The sequence below is a fragment of the Mustela erminea genome, chromosome 14 (genome assembly GCF_009829155.1).
Source record: "Mustela erminea isolate mMusErm1 chromosome 14, mMusErm1.Pri, whole genome shotgun sequence".
In the NCBI taxonomy this organism is placed as follows: domain Eukaryota; kingdom Metazoa; phylum Chordata; class Mammalia; order Carnivora; family Mustelidae; genus Mustela; species Mustela erminea.
Genome location: NC_045627.1, coordinates 44,907,355 through 44,926,312, shown reverse-complemented (window position 1 = coordinate 44,926,312; position 18,958 = coordinate 44,907,355). Strand labels below are relative to the sequence as shown.

Sequence of the window (18,958 nt, the reverse complement as noted above, 5' to 3'; positions counted from 1 at the left end):
CTTGGTACAAATGCAAATTTTTTTTTTTTTTTTTTTTTTTTTTTTTGTCTAACTGGTAACATTTACTATAAGAGAGAAATCTTTTGACTGATTCAGCATTGCTTTGGTCTTGCATTTTATATTTATACATAAGAAATCATATATTATGTACATAGAAGGCACTTAAATAATATTTTATTAAAGTCTTACTATGCACTGGCTCTTTGCTCAATCCTCATCCTACCTGAATGACCACATCTATTTCTCACAATGATGCTGTGAGGTTGGTAGACATTTAACCTGTTTTACAGTTGAGGAAGCAGGAGCTGAGAGGTTGGGAAGCCTTCTCCAGGGTGGATAGTGGGTTAGAGGCCAGACAGGACTCCAGCCCTGAAGCCCGCACTCCCACCCACTGTGTTCTGTGTGCTGCTTGTTAACATCTGTGGGCTAAAAGACTATAAGGTGGCCTAGATTGAGTGGGGATGTCATATGGGACTCACACATAAGATGGGTACTGGACTTGGTGCTCCCAGATCCTTCCCTCACTCTGAATCTGTGTCCAGACTGCAGAAGCCTCTTGGTTATCTCCCCAAAGCAATACTTCTCTGTATGGGACATGCCCATTTAGTCATTCTGGAATTCAGGGAGCAGTAAGAGAGCTTTGCACTCTGACTTCTTGCCAGCTCTGGGACCTTGGTGAGTACTTGCTACTTAAACACCATCTTGCTCTTTTACAACAGAGTTAAAGCATAATGGCCATAGTTCTAGCTGCTGGGCTAACCTAGGTCTATAGTTCACATTAAACATTAGCTCATATTGCCTCCAGGTTTGAAACCAGTGTACCCAGAAGAAATTTACAAAGGGACAGCGATGTTGAAATATTTTAAGTGCAAACAGGAGTAGTCCTGGCTTCTGACAAGGACAAGGCTATGTTGTCTAAAGTCCCTATTTGATCCTCATTTTTTCCGTCCTTTCTCAGTGGCCTTTTCCTCTCTGGACCTTCAGCAGTCTTATGCCTGAGCATTCCAGCTCCCTCTTTCTTAAGTGCCTCTGATGAGATGTGTATATGTAAATTCTCTTGCTTCATCCCAGAAGCGGTCACTTTAATATAGTTTATACCTGGAGGGGTAGTGCTGCTACAGCCAACCAGCACTCCAGATTTGGAGCACCAGAGAAAAATTTTTAAGTGCTCACATTCTGAGTATAGAGGGGATTGGGGTAGCAGAATTGTTAGTGGGGGCTATCGCATCCCAACTTTTGCTTCCCACAGCCCAGCATTTGGAGCACAAGCCTCTGGCTGCTTACATTTTATTGCCTTCTAGTGGGAACTGGTTTCTCCACCCATTCTCACTGTGATCTCAATCCCCTGCCATTGTGCTAGCCTGAGGATGCAGCTAGATCTGAGTGTGGGAGACAATGAAGAGATAGAGAGACACCGTCCTTTAGTGCATGACTTGGCTAAAATGTGTAAGCCTGTCTACATTCCTTGGTCAAAGCAAAAAATGTGCGGGAGTCCTGCGAGCAGGTGTTGACCAGGTGAACAGGACCAAATAGGTAGGTGTTTAATTTATCTTAGGGGAGCTTTGGGAACCTGAACTCTGATAATTTCCCTGTAATGAATCCGTCTCTCAAGAGTTCCTTTCCCAAAATAGCATTGTCTTCTGTAACCTGTCCAGATACTTCTTAACGTCTTGCTAGTCAAGGTGACTGCCAGCATGTGAGAGACGTTGACAGTTTAGGCGATTTCTATTAGCAGAAAAACATGGGCTCAAAAGCTTCTCCTCTGAATGAATGTGTTGTGTAACATCTGAGCTGACTCAGGATACAGGTGCATGCTTTAGCTCTGAGAAGGTAGAAGGAGGAGGAGAGCCCGAGCCAGACAAGGTGTGGGGGAGGAAGGCCAGCACCCAATAGAGCAGGTCACCCTGTGTTGCAGGCTTTGCATAAACCGTATCTCTGGGAAAGAGTACCTGGCTGCCTGTTTGTATCCCTGAGTCACCACAGACCCCCACCCTCCAACGTGGTATGTTAACCTTGGAGCAATATGGAGATTAGCTGCAGAGCTGAAGCAGGGTCCCAAAGGAGCTTCAGTTCTGCAGCATCTACACAGCCTTCTTTTCCACACACTGACCAGATGCCTGTGCTTGGGACGTCCGAGCTGACGACTGGAATCCCTCAAGGTAAGAAGAACCCCCTCCCAGGAAATGGACTCCTCCAATTTTCTCACATGATTATTCAGGCACTTTCACTTTTCCATATATAGGAGTCACTCAGGAGCAAGCTGTGACCAGTCAGAGGGAGCGACACGGCTGCGCCAGTCCCTCCCTCCTCACCTTCCTCTCATGTGCTCTCAGGCTGGTCGGCAGAAGTGAGCCCTGTGGCTCTGCCAAAGACAAGCCTGTTGGGTTTACAGAAGGAAAAAAAACCAACAAAACCAAAACCCCAAACAAATCTCAGGCAAAGTCACAGCCTGAAATCGGTACCCTGAAGAAGCTGAGTGGAGAAGCGTGCCGAGATGAATGGCCCGGTGGATGGCTTGTGCGACCATTCTCTAAGTGAAGAAGGAGCGTTCATGTTCACCTCAGAGTCGGTTGGAGAGGGGCACCCGGGTGAGTAGGTGGTCGTGGGCTCATGGCAGCTGCTGCCAGGGGAGTCATTTTACCAGAGGCCTTAAAGACAGTTTGTGTTGGTTACTCTGCGGGACCTCTGGAGGTGCGGTATGAGGCGTTTTTCATTCTATTAGTTTGTAGTTTTGTAAAACAGCCACTGAGTATGAACTGGGAAGTGTTCAGGCAATGAAGCCCAAGGCTCGCTCTGTGCCCGCCTCCAGCATCTCCACGTGATGGGGTTACAGCAGAGAACATCCCCTGGGTTGACGGAACATAGTATACGGGAGACGTGTGTCATCAGATATCCACTTTATATATATTTTTGGTGGGGGCGAGAATAAAGCTTTATTATCAATGAGCGACTTAAGTCAACAGGGAATGTTCCTGCGGACAAGACCACGGTCACTGAGTTTTGCATGTAAGGCACATGCAGGCTAGGCATGAAAGGCACATTGTAGTAGTCGCTGAGATAGATCACCAGGTCCTGAAGGCCTCAAGTGTGTTAGCTGAGAGAAGTACAGGTGACCTCCTGAAGAGGAAGAACATTCGAGCAGTTTTTGGTGTGGGGGGAAGTGGGAGAGGTTCGCACACGTGAGCAGCGAGGCCCATGATCAGAGCCTCAGGCTGGAGGTCAGTGGTTCTCAGACCTCCGTGAGCATCCGCTTCCCCTGACAGGCTTGCTGGTGTACAGTTGCGTACCCACCCCCTGAGTCTCTGATTTAGTAGGTCTTGGTTGAGGCTCAAGATTGACGTTTTCAGTAAAGTTCTCAGGAGATGCTGCTGCTGCTGCTGCTGTGGGAAACACATTCTGAGAATCACTGTTGTAGAAGAATCCTAGGGGCTAGACACATTGATTTATGACTTTTAAGCACTTCTTCAAAATTCATTTGAACATTTGAAGATACGGTGACTTATCACCAAGGCTGTCTTTTCTTCCTGTTCCTCATCCACTTTCTTCCATACTCCTAACTCCGCTTTCATCACCTCCTCACCCCACTCCTTCCATATGCTTTAGCCAGTGGTTCGCAACAGGGGGCGATGTTGCCCTTTTCCCCTAAGGGCATTTTGTATTGTCTTCCTGAAACCAATTTTTTGGTTGTCTGACAGAACTCTGCGTGAGGGGTAGGGGGTGCTCCTGACCCTTAGTGGCTGGAAGCCAGCTAAGCTTCCAAACATCCCGAATGCCCAGGACCCTCTCCCTGCAACAAAGAATTTTCCAGCCCCAAATGTCAACAGTACCGCTATTGAGAAACGTTGGCTTACATTGAGTTTTGTAGGTGACTTAGCTCAATTCAAAACAAACAGCCTCTTTCATCATGCACAACTTTATAAAGTCTCTGGGTCTACAATGCTTGTAACCTTGGACTTATTTCCACGTGTAACCCATGAAGATCATATACGGGTTAGGAGAAGGATTTACCCCACTCAGAGGATGTGGGCACTTGACAGGCAGTGGCCAGTGGTCCCCTTGTACATACAGCAGTATGCTCAGTGGACAGAGAAGAAAAGTTCTAGCCATCCAGTTGGCTGTTTTGTCCACTTAATGGTAGCCTTTCAGTTCGTCTGACTCTCCTTTCTCTTGCCACGAACAATGAACTGTCCATGTAATTCAGCTTCCCCTAAACCTTGGTGATGGCTTGCTTGTCATTCTAGCACTGACTTCTTCTCCACCAGGAGGGTGATACCAATGCTTTTCCAACTTCCCAGAAAAGCAGCGATAGGCTACCTTAAAGCTACTGAGCGATAGTGATAGAAATTCCAAAAGCCTAAAGAAACAGTACAGAAAGGTCCTCCTTAGGCATTCCTTTAGTCTGTGGAGCTATCTTAACACTTTTGCTCAGCTCTAGGGTTTTTGTTTTTTGTTTTTTGTTTTTTTAAAGATTTTATTTATTTGACAGAGAGAAATCACAAGTAGATGGAGAGGCAGGCACAGAGAGAGAGAGAGGAAAGCAGGCTCCCTGCTGAGCAGAGAGCCCTATTCGGGGACTCAATCCCAGGACCCTGAGATCATGACCTGAGCCAAAGGCAGTGGCTTAACCCACTGAGCCACCCAGGTGTCCCGCTCAGCTCTAGCTTTATCCCTAATACCCCTTATCCCACCTCCCTGGGTGGACTGCGGACATGTGACCTGTGTCCTTGAAAGAAACAGTCATCCACAGCGGGCACATGGGCAGCCCTAGCAGTCCTGACAGGTGGGCCTAAAGGGATATTTTAGCATCAGGCCTTCCTTGGTAGGGATGTGTGGAGGCAGTGGCCTCAGATAAACCTAGATTTACTGTTGGCTCTGCCGCTGGCAGGAGGTTGCACAGAGAGCCTCAAGATGTAGGAGCATTTCCCCAAGGCAAGTTTAGAGGATGCACCTTGAATGGCAGATTAATATTTTTTTTAAAAGATTTTATTTATCTTTTTGACAGGAATAGATCACAAGCAGGCAGAGAAGCAGGCAGAGAGAGAGGCGGAAGCAGGCTCTCTGCTGAGCAGAGAGCCCAATGTGGGGCTCCATCCCAGGACCCTGAGATCATGACCTGAGCGGAAGGCAGAGGCTTAACCCACTGAGCCACACAGGCACCCCGCAGATTAATATTTTAAGTTGCATTGACGTTAACATTTTTTAAGTGATGTGCTTTTGAGAGCAGAATCACTTGGTTCTGGGTCTGGGTCCTTAAGATGAAAACTGAAAAGCAAAAACACAACAGAAGGACACAAGGAAGCTTCTGGAGGTGATGGCTATGTTTCTTACCTTGTTTATGGTGATGGTCACATAAGTGTATTCACATGTCCAGACTCCCCAAATTATATACTTTAATTTTATGCAGGTTTTTTTTTTTGGTATACCAATTATACCTTGATACAGCTGAGAAGAAACCCTTATGACTCTACTAAGAGCAAACTCTATGGATATTTTAAACATTAAATGAGATATAATATGTGTAAATAGATGTCACTTTTATTTCTGAGTCTGTGAACATTGGCAGTTCACCCAACCCAAGGCAAGACTGGATTTTTCCACAGTGCACTGCACTGAGGGTCTGCAGGCTCAACCATATAGAGTCCTTAAGGCAAGTAGTGGAAAAAGATCAAATCCCAGCTCCTGCTGAGCCATTGTCAGTCCCACCTTGACTGAGGTCAAACCGAGCTAAGAGGACAAATAGCCTTCAGGAGGCTGCGTGACCGTGGGCGTGATCCCAGAGCTGCTTATGAAAATGTTCTGCAGAACAGGAATGATGTGTAGAAGCTCTCCTCTGGAATTCCTGGGGGTGGGGTGGTGGATTTGGGCGTAGTATCGGATACATAGCACACACAGCTTCTAGAACCTGCAGCGCAATGTATCTGTTGTCCCATCTGACTTTACGTGTTGGCACCTAATCTTACCGATGTTGTTAGCTGTTTTAACTTCTATTTCTAGGAGTTTTCTAGATTTTAGACTTAAAGGGAATATCTTGAGGAATGAGAGGCTTTTTAGTAGGAGAATATGTGTGTGTGTGTGTGTGTGTGTGTGTGTGTGTGTGTGTGTGTGTTGTGTCTCTGTAAGTGAATTGCTTTAGTCTCTTAGAACTGATTTTGGAATGTACTTCTTTTTTCGGGAACGCCTTGAGTTTATATAATATAAATCATCCAAAATTAGGCAGAAAGGAGAAGAAATAAAAATTTCAAAAAGTTTCTAATTTTTTATATTTAAAACCGTATCCTCTTTGGTAGATAAATTTGATATGTAAACTTACCAAATACCTAATTATTTTAACATTTCAGTTTGTTATACCTGATACTTCTGTGATTCTCATACATGTTCATTCTTGTGCAGATAAGATCTGCGACCAGATCAGCGATGCCGTGCTGGATGCCCATCTGAAGCAGGACCCCAATGCCAAGGTGGCCTGTGGTGAGAAACGCCTGCTCCCTCCCTGCGGAAGACCTCATGGACTGGGCTTGAGCTCTTTGCCTGTGCCTGTGCCAGGGCTCTCGGCACAGTGGGGGTCAGGGACCCCAGCACCTGGGGGGCTCCCCAATGTGATCATGGGTGCAGCTGAATTGGGGCCTTGGCCAAGGTCACAGGGCAGGGGTGCCTGCATGGAGACCAGAGCCTCACTGTCCTCCCTGTGCACTGCCCAGATGGCTCCCTCCCTCTCCAGGGCTGCCCTAGCCCCTGCTTGGAGCCCCGCAGGGACCTGCACCCTCGGAGGGTGGACCTCACCCCAATAGCTTGGTGAAGAGCCAGTGAGATGGTTGGTCCTCCTTGCTCTCAGGATTTCAGCCTGCGGTGCAGTGTCATCAAAAGGGGTGGGCGAGGCGTCCTGGACGCCAGGGCATGTTGGACCGCATTCCTTGTGACAGCCACCTACCCCCATCGTCTCACTCCGAGCCACACGGCAGTCCCTAGAAGTACTGTATTCGGGTAGCAGTTGGGGAAGCAGACTGAGAGAGGTTAAATAAGTGGTTCGAGATGACACAAGCAGGAGGCGCTCGCTCCGAGAGTGAGGAGTGACCCATTCTGTCCGAGGTGCAGTTCTCTGGGCGGCTCTTACATGTGCTCAGCCCTTCTGCTGGGATGTACTCTGTTTGTTAGCTTTAGTCTTTTATTTCCAGAATTTGTGCCTTGTAAGACTCTCCACAAGGGTCTGGGAGGGGTTCCCCTTGGCTGGCTCGTGGCCACCCACTTTCCTCCTTCTCTCGCAGAGACGGTGTGCAAGACAGGCATGGTGCTGCTGTGCGGCGAGATCACCTCCACGGCCACCGTGGACTACCAGCGGGTGGTGAGAGACGCCATCAGGCACATTGGCTACGACGACTCGGCCAAGGGTGAGGCGGGGCCCCGGGTCTGAGACGCGTGGGTGTCCCGACGGTGTGTCTGAGCTGAGGCTCTCGGTCCTCGGTGAGGGCAAATACCCCTGGGAAGAAAACATGCCTAGGCCCGTCTGGCAGGGTCAGGGGTCAAAGTCTCTGGGAACAGCATTAGCATGGTGGTCCATGTGATGGCATCCAGTTGAACTAGCCCATGTCTGTCCGTCCGTCTATTTCAACTCTGGTCTTCTTGGTGCAGGCGAAAGCTTTGAAAGAGAGAAGCACCCACCGAGGAGAGGAGCTGCCCCCTGCTGGGGACGTGTCCTTTTTCATTGTTTGAGTCCTCTGCTGTACTCCTCCCGCAGATGAGGAAACTAAAGCTTGGGAATGTCCACCTTTTGTGTAAAGCGACAGCCAGCAGTCGGCTGCCTGTGTAGACCCCTGTGCTTTCTGCTTCTCTCTGCTGCTTCTCATGATAGAGAAAAAGTCAACTCTGTCTAGAAGTGGTAGCTATGGCAGGTAAAGGGGGCATGCTGGCCGAGGTGGGCTCCAGTGCCAGGCAGTGTGGGGACTTGCATTCCAGGAAAGGGACACAGGCCCTGGCAGGAGTGAGGAGAAGCTCCGCGATCGGGGGAGTGACATCTGGAAAGAACAGGAGGGTCCAAAGCAGATTCCAACATCTGGGACAGGGCAGGATGGGATGGGGCTCAGCCTGGAGTGGCCTCAGAGGACCGCCCACAAGAGCCAGAAGCCGAAGACCTGTGTGCACGGACATCCCAGCTACTGGGTCTTTAGGGCGACGTGTGCCACCGCTGTGGTCAGGGCAGGCTGGAATGAGGCAGTGCACACCTATGAGCGGGAGCCCCTCGCCACTGCAGGTGCGGACACAGAAGCTCAGGGCAGCCACCTTCTGAGCTGCCCAGAGCACTCCCTTGAGCACGTGACAGTTTGGGGGGACTGTGTTGGGAATCAGCAGGAGGAGGACCAGCGAGCATGGGCAGAATCTCCCAGTCAGCACACGAGGGTGTTCGTAGAGGAAACACTGTTCCCAGGCAGTAGCTTCCCGACAGGCTGCCCTGCAGAGCCTTCACCCCGGTCCACAAGGAGAAGCCAATTGCTTACATTTGTGTAGACCTTATTCAAGAGTGAGTCTTGTTCTGCGCTATGCAGAAGGGAAACTTCCCAGAAGGCCATGTCTTCTAGAAAGAGTGAAGCAAGCGAGTGGCTAGCTCTGCTGCTGGCGGAATTTCTGCATGCCCAGCTTATCCCGGTGCCTGTACCCACAGGAGCCCGCGCAGCGTGGCAGCTGCCCTAGCGGGGCCTCAGGCTACCTGTCCCTCACTGCTCTGGGCTGCACAGTCGCTGGGCAGCTGCCTTTCCGGGCCCTGCTCCTCTCCCCTTAGTCCCCTGAATTCCCAAAATTTGTTTCCAAATCACTTGGAGCACTTGATGGATTTGCAGCACTGAGATGATTCACCGTGATTAGGAAAAATGCAAAGTGTTTAATGCACAACGGTGAGTCCTTGGCAGCCCTCTAAAGATGGTTCATTGGTTTGTGTGCTCAAAAACATTTGCTGGGAGCAGGAAGGTGCAAGGGACAGAGGCTACCTGATGTTTCCAGGGTTGGGGTGCTGCCTGGCATTAGATGATGCGGTATCAGGTGCCCAGTGGCCAGTCAGTGGCACAGTGCGCAGTGACGGAAGGGAGAAGGAGGGACGGTCCAGGGGCGTTTACTGAGAGCTGGTTGGATTTGGGTGTGTGGGGATGGGGAGTCGGAGGAGGAGTGTTCTGCACAGAGACATAAAGTGGAGGTAGAAAAGCGAGCCACGCTGAAGGCTACACCCAAGTGCTTGGCTGGGGCCGTTCAGCGGGGAGGGGCTGCTTGGAGCTGAGGGGCTGTGTTCTGCTTCATTTGGCGGGAGGTCCCCACGTGAAGCATGCACAGGAGCAGCAGACTGGATCTGGGTTGGCTGGTTGGTCGGGTATAGTGAACTCACGCTGACAGCCTGGATAGAACCGACTGGCAAGAGAGTGGCAGCTACTCAGCCTGCCACTAACACTTGACCTTGTGGTGGGGCCTCCGTGAGTTTCAGCTCCTCATTCATGCAGTCCCCATGGCTGAGCCTGGCAAGACCCGAGGACTGACAGGGAGATGAGTGTGCTGTCCAGGTGCAGCAGCCCCTCCCCGGGGCTCCTTGGGCTGGGCTGCCGCCCCCCAAACCTCTGCGAACCAGTTCTCGGCCTACGGCCCTCTGCTGGGGAGAACAGCCTCCATCTCCATGCCTGACCTTTGGGGATAGGGGGGATGGGGCCTCGGGCTCCAGCGGGATGCCTTTTCTGTTATCCTCCAAGCCGTGTGCATAGCTTGGGATCAGAGGACTCTAGGTCTGGGAGCCTGTCTGGGTAATTCCTGTGCATTATATGTGTCCAGTATAGTCAATACCTGCGTCAGGCACACCCCTGGGCTCCGGAACTGCAGTGATGGAAGGTGATTTTCAGCCTGGTCTTAGAAGGTGCTTAAGGGGTCAGGGCCAGAGTGACCCACCTGCTCTTCAGCCCGAGCAGCTGTAGCTCTGGTTTTTATATAATCTGGGTATAATTTAATATAGTAAAATGCACTGTAGAGGGTTTTCTTTGACTTAGAGTTCTGGATGATGGTATGGGAAGGGTACATGGGCTTCCCATCCCTGGGCCTCAGCTTTGAGCCCGACCGACCACAGCTGGTTACAGACCACCCACCTCAACACCAGATGGCTCATGAGGAGCCGAGCAGTCCGCCAGGAAGCTCACAGCCACGCTCTGCCTGACCCGTCCCCCCGCACTGAGGCCCACTTTCCCTTCCGCCTAGGCTTTGACTTTAAGACCTGCAACGTGCTGGTGGCTTTGGAGCAGCAGTCCCCAGATATTGCCCAGTGTGTGCATCTAGACAGAAATGAAGAGGATGTCGGAGCCGGGGATCAGGTAAGTACACAGGGAACATGGGCGCGGTGTCGGGTCGTGGGAATAGCACTGTCTCTCTCCGCCCTGGCTCAGATCCGGGGAGGAGCTGGCCGGGAAGGTCACAAGCACTGGATGGGGCGCTGTCCCGTGTGGGTGGTACATGCACGAGGCACCCAATACACCCGAGAGTGCCAGTCAAGTGTTTGATCGGAAGGACGTTCCCACCGTCTAACGTGGGCCTTGCTCGGCCGGCCCTCTCCCTGGCTGCAGGGCTTGATGTTCGGCTATGCCACCGACGAGACAGAAGAGTGCATGCCCCTCACTATCATCCTCGCTCACAAGCTCAACGCCCGGATGGCGGACCTCAGACGCTCCGGGGTCCTCCCCTGGCTGCGGCCTGACTCCAAAACTCAGGTGAGCTTCCTCCTCTCACCTCCCACGGAGCCCCCAGACACCCCCTTCCCGCACCCCTTGATTTCATGTCATCACTCGGATCAAAATGTTCAGTCTGGACACTCAAGAGTTACTGATTGTGAAAAGAACTCTTTGTTTGAAAACTCTTCAGGTCTAGATGTTTTCTCTCCCAATTTTATTATGAAAAATGTTTAAAATACAGAAAAATAGAAAGAGCAGTTCTAGATCTTTCTTTGTTGCCCTCTTAGCATATATTGACCCTGGTCACATGACTCCCTGCTCCCTGCCACGTGGTGCTTGATCGGTTTCAGACATCGGTCACTGTCCTTCCACCTCCACAGGTCTCCCCACCTTGAGCAAGGACTGAACACCGAGTTGTCAAGGGCTGTCTGTGTCTCGCTCTGACTCTTTACCCGTTTCCCATAAAAAGGCTCTCCCTTTGCTGTTTTGGACTCCCTGTCGCCTCGGGCCCTGACCTCGCTGCTCCATGTGGTGGGGAAATCCTCACCCATGTCCACATTTGAAGGTCGACCGTGAAGCAGGTGTGGACGTGGAGGCCCCCAGTCCGCCCCCTGTTTCTGCGTCCTGCCTAGTTTAACCCTGGTGACCCTGCTGGCCCCTTTCCCAGGGCTGCCTTCCTTCCCAGCGCCTCCTCTGCCCTCCAACAGGTCCTGGGCCCTTCTTCACACCCTCTCCCCCTCCACCCGCACTTCTGCCCAGTTTCCACCATGTCCCTCTCAGCGCCCAAGCTTCTGCCTGCCAGGTCTCTGAATCGGCAGCCGTGTTTCCCATCCACCCTGTAAACACCTGTGCCTGGGAGCCATCATGTGTGGCCTCCGTGTTGTCTCCTCCACAGCTCAAGGGAGTGCAGTGGTGTCCCTGCCTCCTGCTCAGTGCCTCCCCACCCCCCATCTCCACCCTGCTTTGCTCTGTGCTTTCCCTTGAGAGCATCTCTTCCTCTCCAGCCTGGTTCCCAAGGCCAGGATCCACACCAAGGATTCTCTCTGCCTGGAAACACCCCTTAACTCCCTTTGGACTTTAAATTTCTTCTTCTTCTTCTTCTTCTTTTTTTTAATTATTATGTTCAGTTAGCCAATATAGAATAGAATCCTCTGTAGTTTTCTGCTTCCTATAGGGGGACAGAACCCTACTTGTTATTCTGGGATTCCAAGCCTTTTATGGTCTCCCAGTTTTACCTTCCTCTACCTCCCCTCCCCCAGTCTGCTTAATCTGGCTGATTTCACTCCTGTTCCCCTTATTTCTAGTGCTTTGCACCTGTGCTGCCACCCTCCACCTTACATGGAATCTTCTCAGGTCCTCCCCTCTCCATCAGTGGCCCGCAAAGCTCCCACCTCCTGTGGCTTTCCCTGGTGGCTGCCACCTGACGGGGCCTTCTCTTGTTCCTGTAGTTGGAATCGGGCCCACGTGGTTGTGTAGCTCAGCACAAAGCACGTGACTATCCCGTTATCCCGAGGTGCATCCTTCTCAGCCCCGGTGGGAGGCCGCACAGGGCAGAGGTCGCCGCTGGGCTGAACGGGGCAAGGAAGTGCACTTGTGGCCTAAAGCAAACCCTTCCTGATGTTCTCCAAGGGACCCCTAGGTGGGAAGGGGAGCCATCAGTACTCCTCAGGGGTGCTCTGAGGTTGTGGGGCAGGGGAGCTGACATGCAAAGACTGGTGGGATTGAAAGAGAGGGGCACACAGGAGGCACTGGGGCACCTGGGCCCGTCCTGAGGCAGAGCAGCGCTACAGTGGAAAGTGGGGTGGAGATTCTCAGAACACAGAATCGTGGAACAGGGGTGGGAGGAAGTCGAGCTACAGGGTTTTCCTTTTCCTTGTGTGGCCGTGAGGCCTGGAGGCACCCCCATGGGACCGGCCAAAACAGGGAAGGCCTGCATCATCCCGCGTAGTACTTGGAGGCTCCCAAGGCCACGATGGGAGCTGGGGGGCCAGGATGTGCTCTTCTGGGGGCTCCCTTCCTGCAGGGCTACCCAGAAGCCTCTTATTGCTACCTGGACACGGAAGTCCACCTCACTGCCCTGCTGCAGGGGGGCTGAGCCCCTGGCAGCACCCTCGTGGAGGTGCGGGGGTGCATCGGCCCCAGCCTGCTGTCCCACAGTCCCGCAAGCGCTGCCTCCCCATGAGCCGTCCTGGGTCAAGACCGGTTTCTGGGCCGGCTCCCGAGCCTGTTGGAGAAGGGCTTTCATGACCTCAGCACAGTGTTGACTGTGAACAGGATGAGTCTTTCCACCTGAACAAATGCTTGCTGCTGATATGAGACTCGAGTGGCAGTGTGGACGGCTATTTTTATACCTGGTCAGAATGGTGTTTTCCATGGTGTGTTTTTCCCCACATCTTGCTGACATGGTGAGATAAGGGACGCACTTGGAGCTCTTTGCCCTGCCCCAGTTGTGTGGCTCTACACGGAAGCCCAGGGCTCACAGCTGGCCTAGTGGGACGTCCAGGGAGCAGGCGAGGGGGGAAGACGGGCCCTGCAGCTCCTCAGGGCAGGAGCCGTCTCCTGGGCCTGATGCCCACGCAGTGGGTCTGGTCCCAGAGCCGGTCACAGGCCTCCCCTCCTGGGAGCCCCCACCACAGATGTCCCTGTGCCCCTGCCTCTCGTGCTAGGATCAGATGTCACGTGGGCAAGGCCCTTCCTTCTTCTGGACTCCACCTCAGGCTTTTCGAAGCAGGCAGGGCACAGAGTAGGAGCTGGAAACAGGCCCAGTACTTGGTAGATAGCGGAGGGCCCTTGGGCAGGCAGAGATCCTGCCACAGGCACAGCCCCGGGGAGGCACTGTTGGCTGTCCCATGGTCCTCTCAAGCCCTGGCATAAGAATAGTGTTTCGCCTGGCAGCCGGTGTTGCTACCAGGGCCATCTGGCCTAGCTGTACTCCTACCGGCCCCACACACCCCAGGCACCCCCACCTCCCACCCAGTGTGTCCACAATGCCTCGGGCGGCACAGGGGCCTATGACTCCCGAGTATCCCTCCAGGTCCTGAGTGGCATCCTTCTGCTGGGCAGTGCCCCGGCTACCAGGCCACACAGCCCCAGGGCTAGCAACCGCTTCCCCCACCTTGAGGCGGTAACTGCTTTCCCAGGTTCACCTGCTGTCCTCACTGTCCCCCTCCCTCTCGCTCTGTCAGCCTGGTGTGCCCAGACCACAGTCCTTGGCCACCGGTCAGATCAGGCTGTAACATTGGCCTCTTGTGCTCGCTGACGGGTCAGCGTGGCCCCGGGTCTGTGAAGGAGGATTTTGTCTGTGCTGCTGTGGGGATGACGCCAGCTTTTGGATGGGTCAGAACAGGGTTGGCTTTTTGGCTTTTATCTGACTGCTGTGTGACTTCAGACAAGTTGCTCCACTGCTCATACCTTGTTTTTCTCAATTGTAAAGTGGAGATAAGAATGCCAGTCTTGGAGATGGACAGGAGAATGCCCTTGGAGAGGACAGGAGCCCCCCTGCCCCCTACCCCAACTTGGCTCCCGGGAGCCTGATAGCGATGTGTCCTCAGCTCAGGGCAGGAACTTACCATGTCTCCTCCTGCTCTTGTGACCCAACAGGTGACAGTTCAGTACATCCAGGACAACGGTGCTGTCATCCCTGTGCGTATCCACACCATCGTCATCTCTGTGCAGCACAATGAGGACATAACCCTGGAGGCCATGCGCAAGGCCCTGAAGGAGCAGGTGATCAAGGCCGTGGTGCCCGCCAAGTACCTGGATGAAGACACCATCTACCACCTGCAGCCCAGCGGGCGGTTTGTCATTGGCGGTCCCCAGGTGCGCCCTTGCCTCTGAGCAGAGTCCTGATTTGTCCTTGTTACTGGGGTTGCTCACCTGCCCAAGCACAGCAGAGCGGGTAGCTTTGCGTGGCTCAGCCACATCTGGCCTTGGACAACACACGAGCTCAGCTCTCACTCGTGGGGCTGGTTGTGTGCACATCAGTGCGTGCGGAATGACATGTCCCCAGGACTCTCCCACCTAGTGCGGCCTGGCCCCCCGCCCCCCGCTCATACTTGCCCATGCTGCTGCCTCGCCCAACTCACCATTGCAGGTGATGGGCCTTTCCCAGGGGGTATTACGGAGTTTTTGCCACAGGTTACCTTAAACTCGTGTGCGGCAGATGTTTCGATGGGGACCCCTACTTCCCCCTGGGAAGGGAAGGGATTGGCAGAGCTCCCCAGAGAGGCTACTGACCTCTGCCAGGCGGTCCTTAGCTGGTTCTGTGCCCGAATGTAGTACAGGGACATGGCGTAAAAGAAAGGCAAAGCTTACTGTCATTTCCTGTAGGACTTCTCAAAGCCTAGATGTGCCAGTGGGAATTGTGGATCTCAAAGCCTGGGTGTAGAGTACGCAGTCTTTCCCCAAAGCCCTGAATGTGGAGCCCCTGCCCACTAAGGACATGGTGATCGCAGCACAGAGCAGCGACGTGAGGAAACGGGCCTCATGGCCTGTGCTAGGTGCCACCAGCCAGGGCCACAGTCCGGGGCGTACCTGTCACAGCACAGCTCCCTCCTGCAGTTGGATTTCTCCAGCATGACCGTCTCACAAGAGCAAAGCCTGAAGTAGGCGCTGGCTGAGGTTCCAGAGAGCCTCTGGCCCATCATCTGCACTTGCTGATGGGGCTCTGTCAGCTTACCTGGCTTCTGTAATGGGTCAGTGACTGAACTGAGGTTAGAGACCAAGGTTTCCAGCTTTAGGGACAGGGAAAGTTTTTTAAAAATGCCCACAGGCAGCCTCAGGGAGCCCTTGCCACGTAAGTCCAGTGGCCCTCAGGGTGCTGCCGTGGTCTCTCTACCCTGCCCTCTTGGCACTCTGGTTCTCATCTCCTCCTTGTCCCCTTTCCCTATACAGGGGGACGCAGGCGTCACTGGCCGTAAGATTATCGTGGACACCTATGGAGGCTGGGGGGCACACGGTGGCGGGGCCTTCTCGGGGAAGGACTACACCAAGGTGGACCGTTCGGCGGCATATGCGGCCCGCTGGGTGGCCAAGTCCTTGGTGAAAGCGGGCCTCTGCCGGAGAGTGCTGGTGCAGGTGCGCGGGCCCCACTCCGAACCTCCCATCTTGGCCCCGGGGACATGCTGGGCTGCTGGGAAGCCCACAGACTTTGCCAAGGGCTCTGGGGCACGGACCCTGAAAACGTGAGGGAGGTGGAAAAAATCTTCAAGGAGAGAGTCCTCTACAGAAAGGGCTGCTCCCTGTGAAGGTGGTGGGGATTCTTCTAGGCAGGCAAGGCTGGGGAGCACGTGGGGCAAGTGACGGGTGGTCCAGCTGCCTGGAGAGGCACAGAGCCTTCTGTCCCTGACGTTGCTCTCTTCTGGAAGGTTTCCTACGCCATTGGTGTGGCTGAGCCACTGTCCATTTCCATCTTCACCTACGGAACCTCTCAGAAGACAGAGAGAGAGCTGCTAGATGTGGTCAATAAGAACTTTGACCTTCGGCCCGGTGTCATTGTCAGGTAAAAGCGCCACCCATCCCTATCAGACAGGCCCTTCCTCCTACCTCACGCAGAGGCTCAGCTCTGCTGGAAGAGAAACAGAAGGACTTTCAGCCTCTCCAAAGCAGGAGGACCTCCAGGCTTCTGGCCCAGCATGACACACCCCCCAAATGCAGGATGCCTGCTTTCAGGCTGGAGGAGGCTGGCCTGGAGACGCTGATGGCAGTGGGGCCATCTTTGAGCAGGTGGGGGCGTCATAGGAAAGCAGTTGTAGGGCCAAATGCTGAGAGTGAGCCAGCAGGTCTAGTCCCATCTACCCTTGTGTCTAATGCCATCCCTGCTTTCTGGAGCTTGGCCATGTTACGGGGCTGCAGCAGGCCAGTGGAGTGGAGAGGAGAGGAGTGAGGCCAGAGTTCAGATTCTGGGTCCTGGGTGCGTCTGGCTGAGCCTGTCTCCTAAGGGCCAGTGACTCCCTGCAAAGATCGTCACACTGTTAGTCACTCCTGTGTTCAAAACTCAGAGAAACTCTGCTCTTTTTCCACTTAAAGTGACCCTTTCCTTTGCTGACTATGCAGGGATTTGGATTTGAAGAAGCCCATCTACCAGAAAACGGCGTGCTACGGCCATTTCGGAAGAAGCGAGTTCCCGTGGGAAATTCCCAAGAAGCTTGTGTTTTAGAGCTGGTGGGAGTGGGGCCTGACCTGGCTCTGGAGGGGTCTGGGTGGCCTGGTTCCTCTTCTTCAGGATCCCAGCTCTCACATGTCCCAGACCCAGGGCCCTGACTGCCCTCCCAGGGTGTGTCTCCCCCTCCCCCGCAACACGAGTCACCCCCTCCTGGACCAGGCCACACCCTGAGGGTTAGCCGGGAGCTGTCATCACTGTGAATGGCAGGAGGCTTGCTGGTGCTGGGAGTCGCACCTCCTCAGGAGGGTAATCACAATGTTCCCCTGCTTTCCCCTCAGACCAAGGCCATGTTAATTTAGTGGAAAAACCACCCCTGTCAAGAGTAAATCCCCTCACTCACCGCCCCGTGAGTGGCCCGCTCCTCCATCACAGATCCCAGGGATCCTGGGCGGGCCAGGTCTGCCCTTGACATCTGAGGCCCGTGCTCAGAGCCAGGGCCTTCCCGGAGGCCCCCTGGGCGAGGCACCTGGCCGGGACAGGAGCAGGGCTGACCTCTCCCACGTATCCACACTTGCGCGAGGGACGGAGCTGATTACTGATCTCATTTCTTCTTCACTGCAACATGATGGGGCGACACCACACCCCCACTTCTCTAGAGGGAAACTGAGGCACAGGCTACCTAGGTAACTTTCCCAAGGTCCCACAGCTACGTGTCAGGACCTAGACATGAGTCCAGGAGCTCTGACTCAGGAACCCATACGCACCCCCTGCCCCCTGCCAAGCCCTGTTCCCACCTCGTGCCAGATGCAGGCCCGAGCAACAACAAAGCAGATTTGAGATGAAGCTTTGTGTCTTCTTCCCTGAAGACCTGGTGTTTCTGCGATTAGGGGATTAACCCCTGGCTCTCGGTGAGCCCTGGGCAGTCGTATGCAAAGACAGGACAGAGACGCCCCTTGTCCTAGCTCAGGGGGCCAGCCTTTCAGACGGAGCACCAGAACCCTGTGTCTTTCAAGTCCTTCTCTCTCTTTGGCCTTGTTATCTGAGTGCCATTGGAATAAGTGGGTGAGCCCCTCAGATGCCCCTTCCAGGGAGGCCAGGGGTGAGGCCCGAACATGTGACGTTAAATAGTGACCCAGGCGGCATAGCTGAAATCCCAGTGGTAGACAAGTTGGCTGGGATGTCCTGAGGAGATCTTGCCTTTGCCAGGTGGCTGCTGGGCCATGGTACCCACGGGGCCTGAGTGGTCCTCAGTGTGCTGGGATCTTAGAAGCTGCACAATCCCCTGCCTTTCCATCCCTGGCCAGCACTTCCCACCCTACCTGTCCTCAGCCTGGGCCTCTGACAGCATTTCTGCCTTTTCCCTAGCTGCCTGGACCACAGGCTCAGGTAGGGCCCCCTGTGGGTCCCAAGAGAACACTGGAGACTGGGCTTCTTCCCAGGGCATGTGGTGCTGGTTCTGGCTGAACGGGCAGCCCATGAAGCCCCATCTGGGGAGCAGACAGTCTGCATTGGAGCTTGGGGCCCAAAGCACAAAGACCCGAGGCTCTTCTCTTTCTGTCAGAGAAAAGGCAGCTCTTCTGGGAAGGAAAAAGAAGCCCGAATTTGCATCTAAGCCCAGAGCTTGTGTCCACTCTGGAGGCTCCGATGTGTCTGTGGGCGTAGGTCACCCAGCAAGTCTCAAGCTCCTTCCAGGAGAGGGGCCGCAGGTTTGTGGGCCATGAGTTCCTCTCACTCGGGCCGCATTAGAAGTCCAAATTCACGATGGTGTACTTTCCCCACCCCCTAGAGAAACAAGATCTTTTTGGGGGTCAACATTGTTTATAAGAAACTGGAATCTTCATTGTTAATAGTTCCTGCTAGGACAGGATAAATAAAACAGAATAAACAGTCCTTCGTGAATCAGACTGAAGAACAACTACTCTATGCTTAGTTTTTGTCGGCAAACCTCCAGACGCCCCAGCTCTGAGGAGCATTCCCCAGCCCTGAGCAAAGGGGGTACCCCCTGCTCTGTGTTTCCCTGCCCAGGGCCCCCTGTTCCTGTCTGCGTGGGCTTCTCCACCAGAGATGAAGTCTTCTCCATCCCCAGCGACTGCGTTGTCACCGTGTCTATTTATCCCTCACCACACCCGCTGAGTTTCATGGGGAGAACCTGAGGCCCAGGGGGTGAGGAAGG

General features: G+C 53.7%; 1 protein-coding gene across 1 annotated transcript; it reads left to right on the top strand.

The window, feature by feature from the left end:
* Window positions 1–1,806: 1,806 nt before the first annotated feature.
* MAT1A (methionine adenosyltransferase 1A) lies at window positions 1,807–18,689 on the top strand. The gene is made up of 10 exons (XM_032312756.1): window positions 1,807–2,159; window positions 2,243–2,588; window positions 6,391–6,468; window positions 7,263–7,385; window positions 10,216–10,328; window positions 10,578–10,721; window positions 14,283–14,501; window positions 15,576–15,758; window positions 16,049–16,182; window positions 16,737–18,689. The coding sequence occupies exons 2-10, from the start codon at window positions 2,495–2,497 to the stop codon at window positions 16,837–16,839; spliced, it is 1,191 nt and encodes a 396-aa protein (XP_032168647.1). The 5' UTR covers window positions 1,807–2,159; window positions 2,243–2,494; the 3' UTR covers window positions 16,840–18,689.
* The last annotated feature ends 269 nt before the right edge of the window (window positions 18,690–18,958 follow it).

Coding starts and splice junctions, on each gene's coding strand:
- MAT1A (XM_032312756.1), top strand. CDS start 2,495: ATGAATGGCCCGGTGGATGGCTTGTGCGACCATTCTCTAAGTGAAGAA. Junction 6,469..7,262: donor CAATGCCAAGGTGGCCTGTG/GTGAGAAACGCC, acceptor CTTCTCTCGCAG/AGACGGTGTGCAAGACAGGC. Junction 10,329..10,577: donor ATGTCGGAGCCGGGGATCAG/GTAAGTACACAG, acceptor CCCTGGCTGCAG/GGCTTGATGTTCGGCTATGC.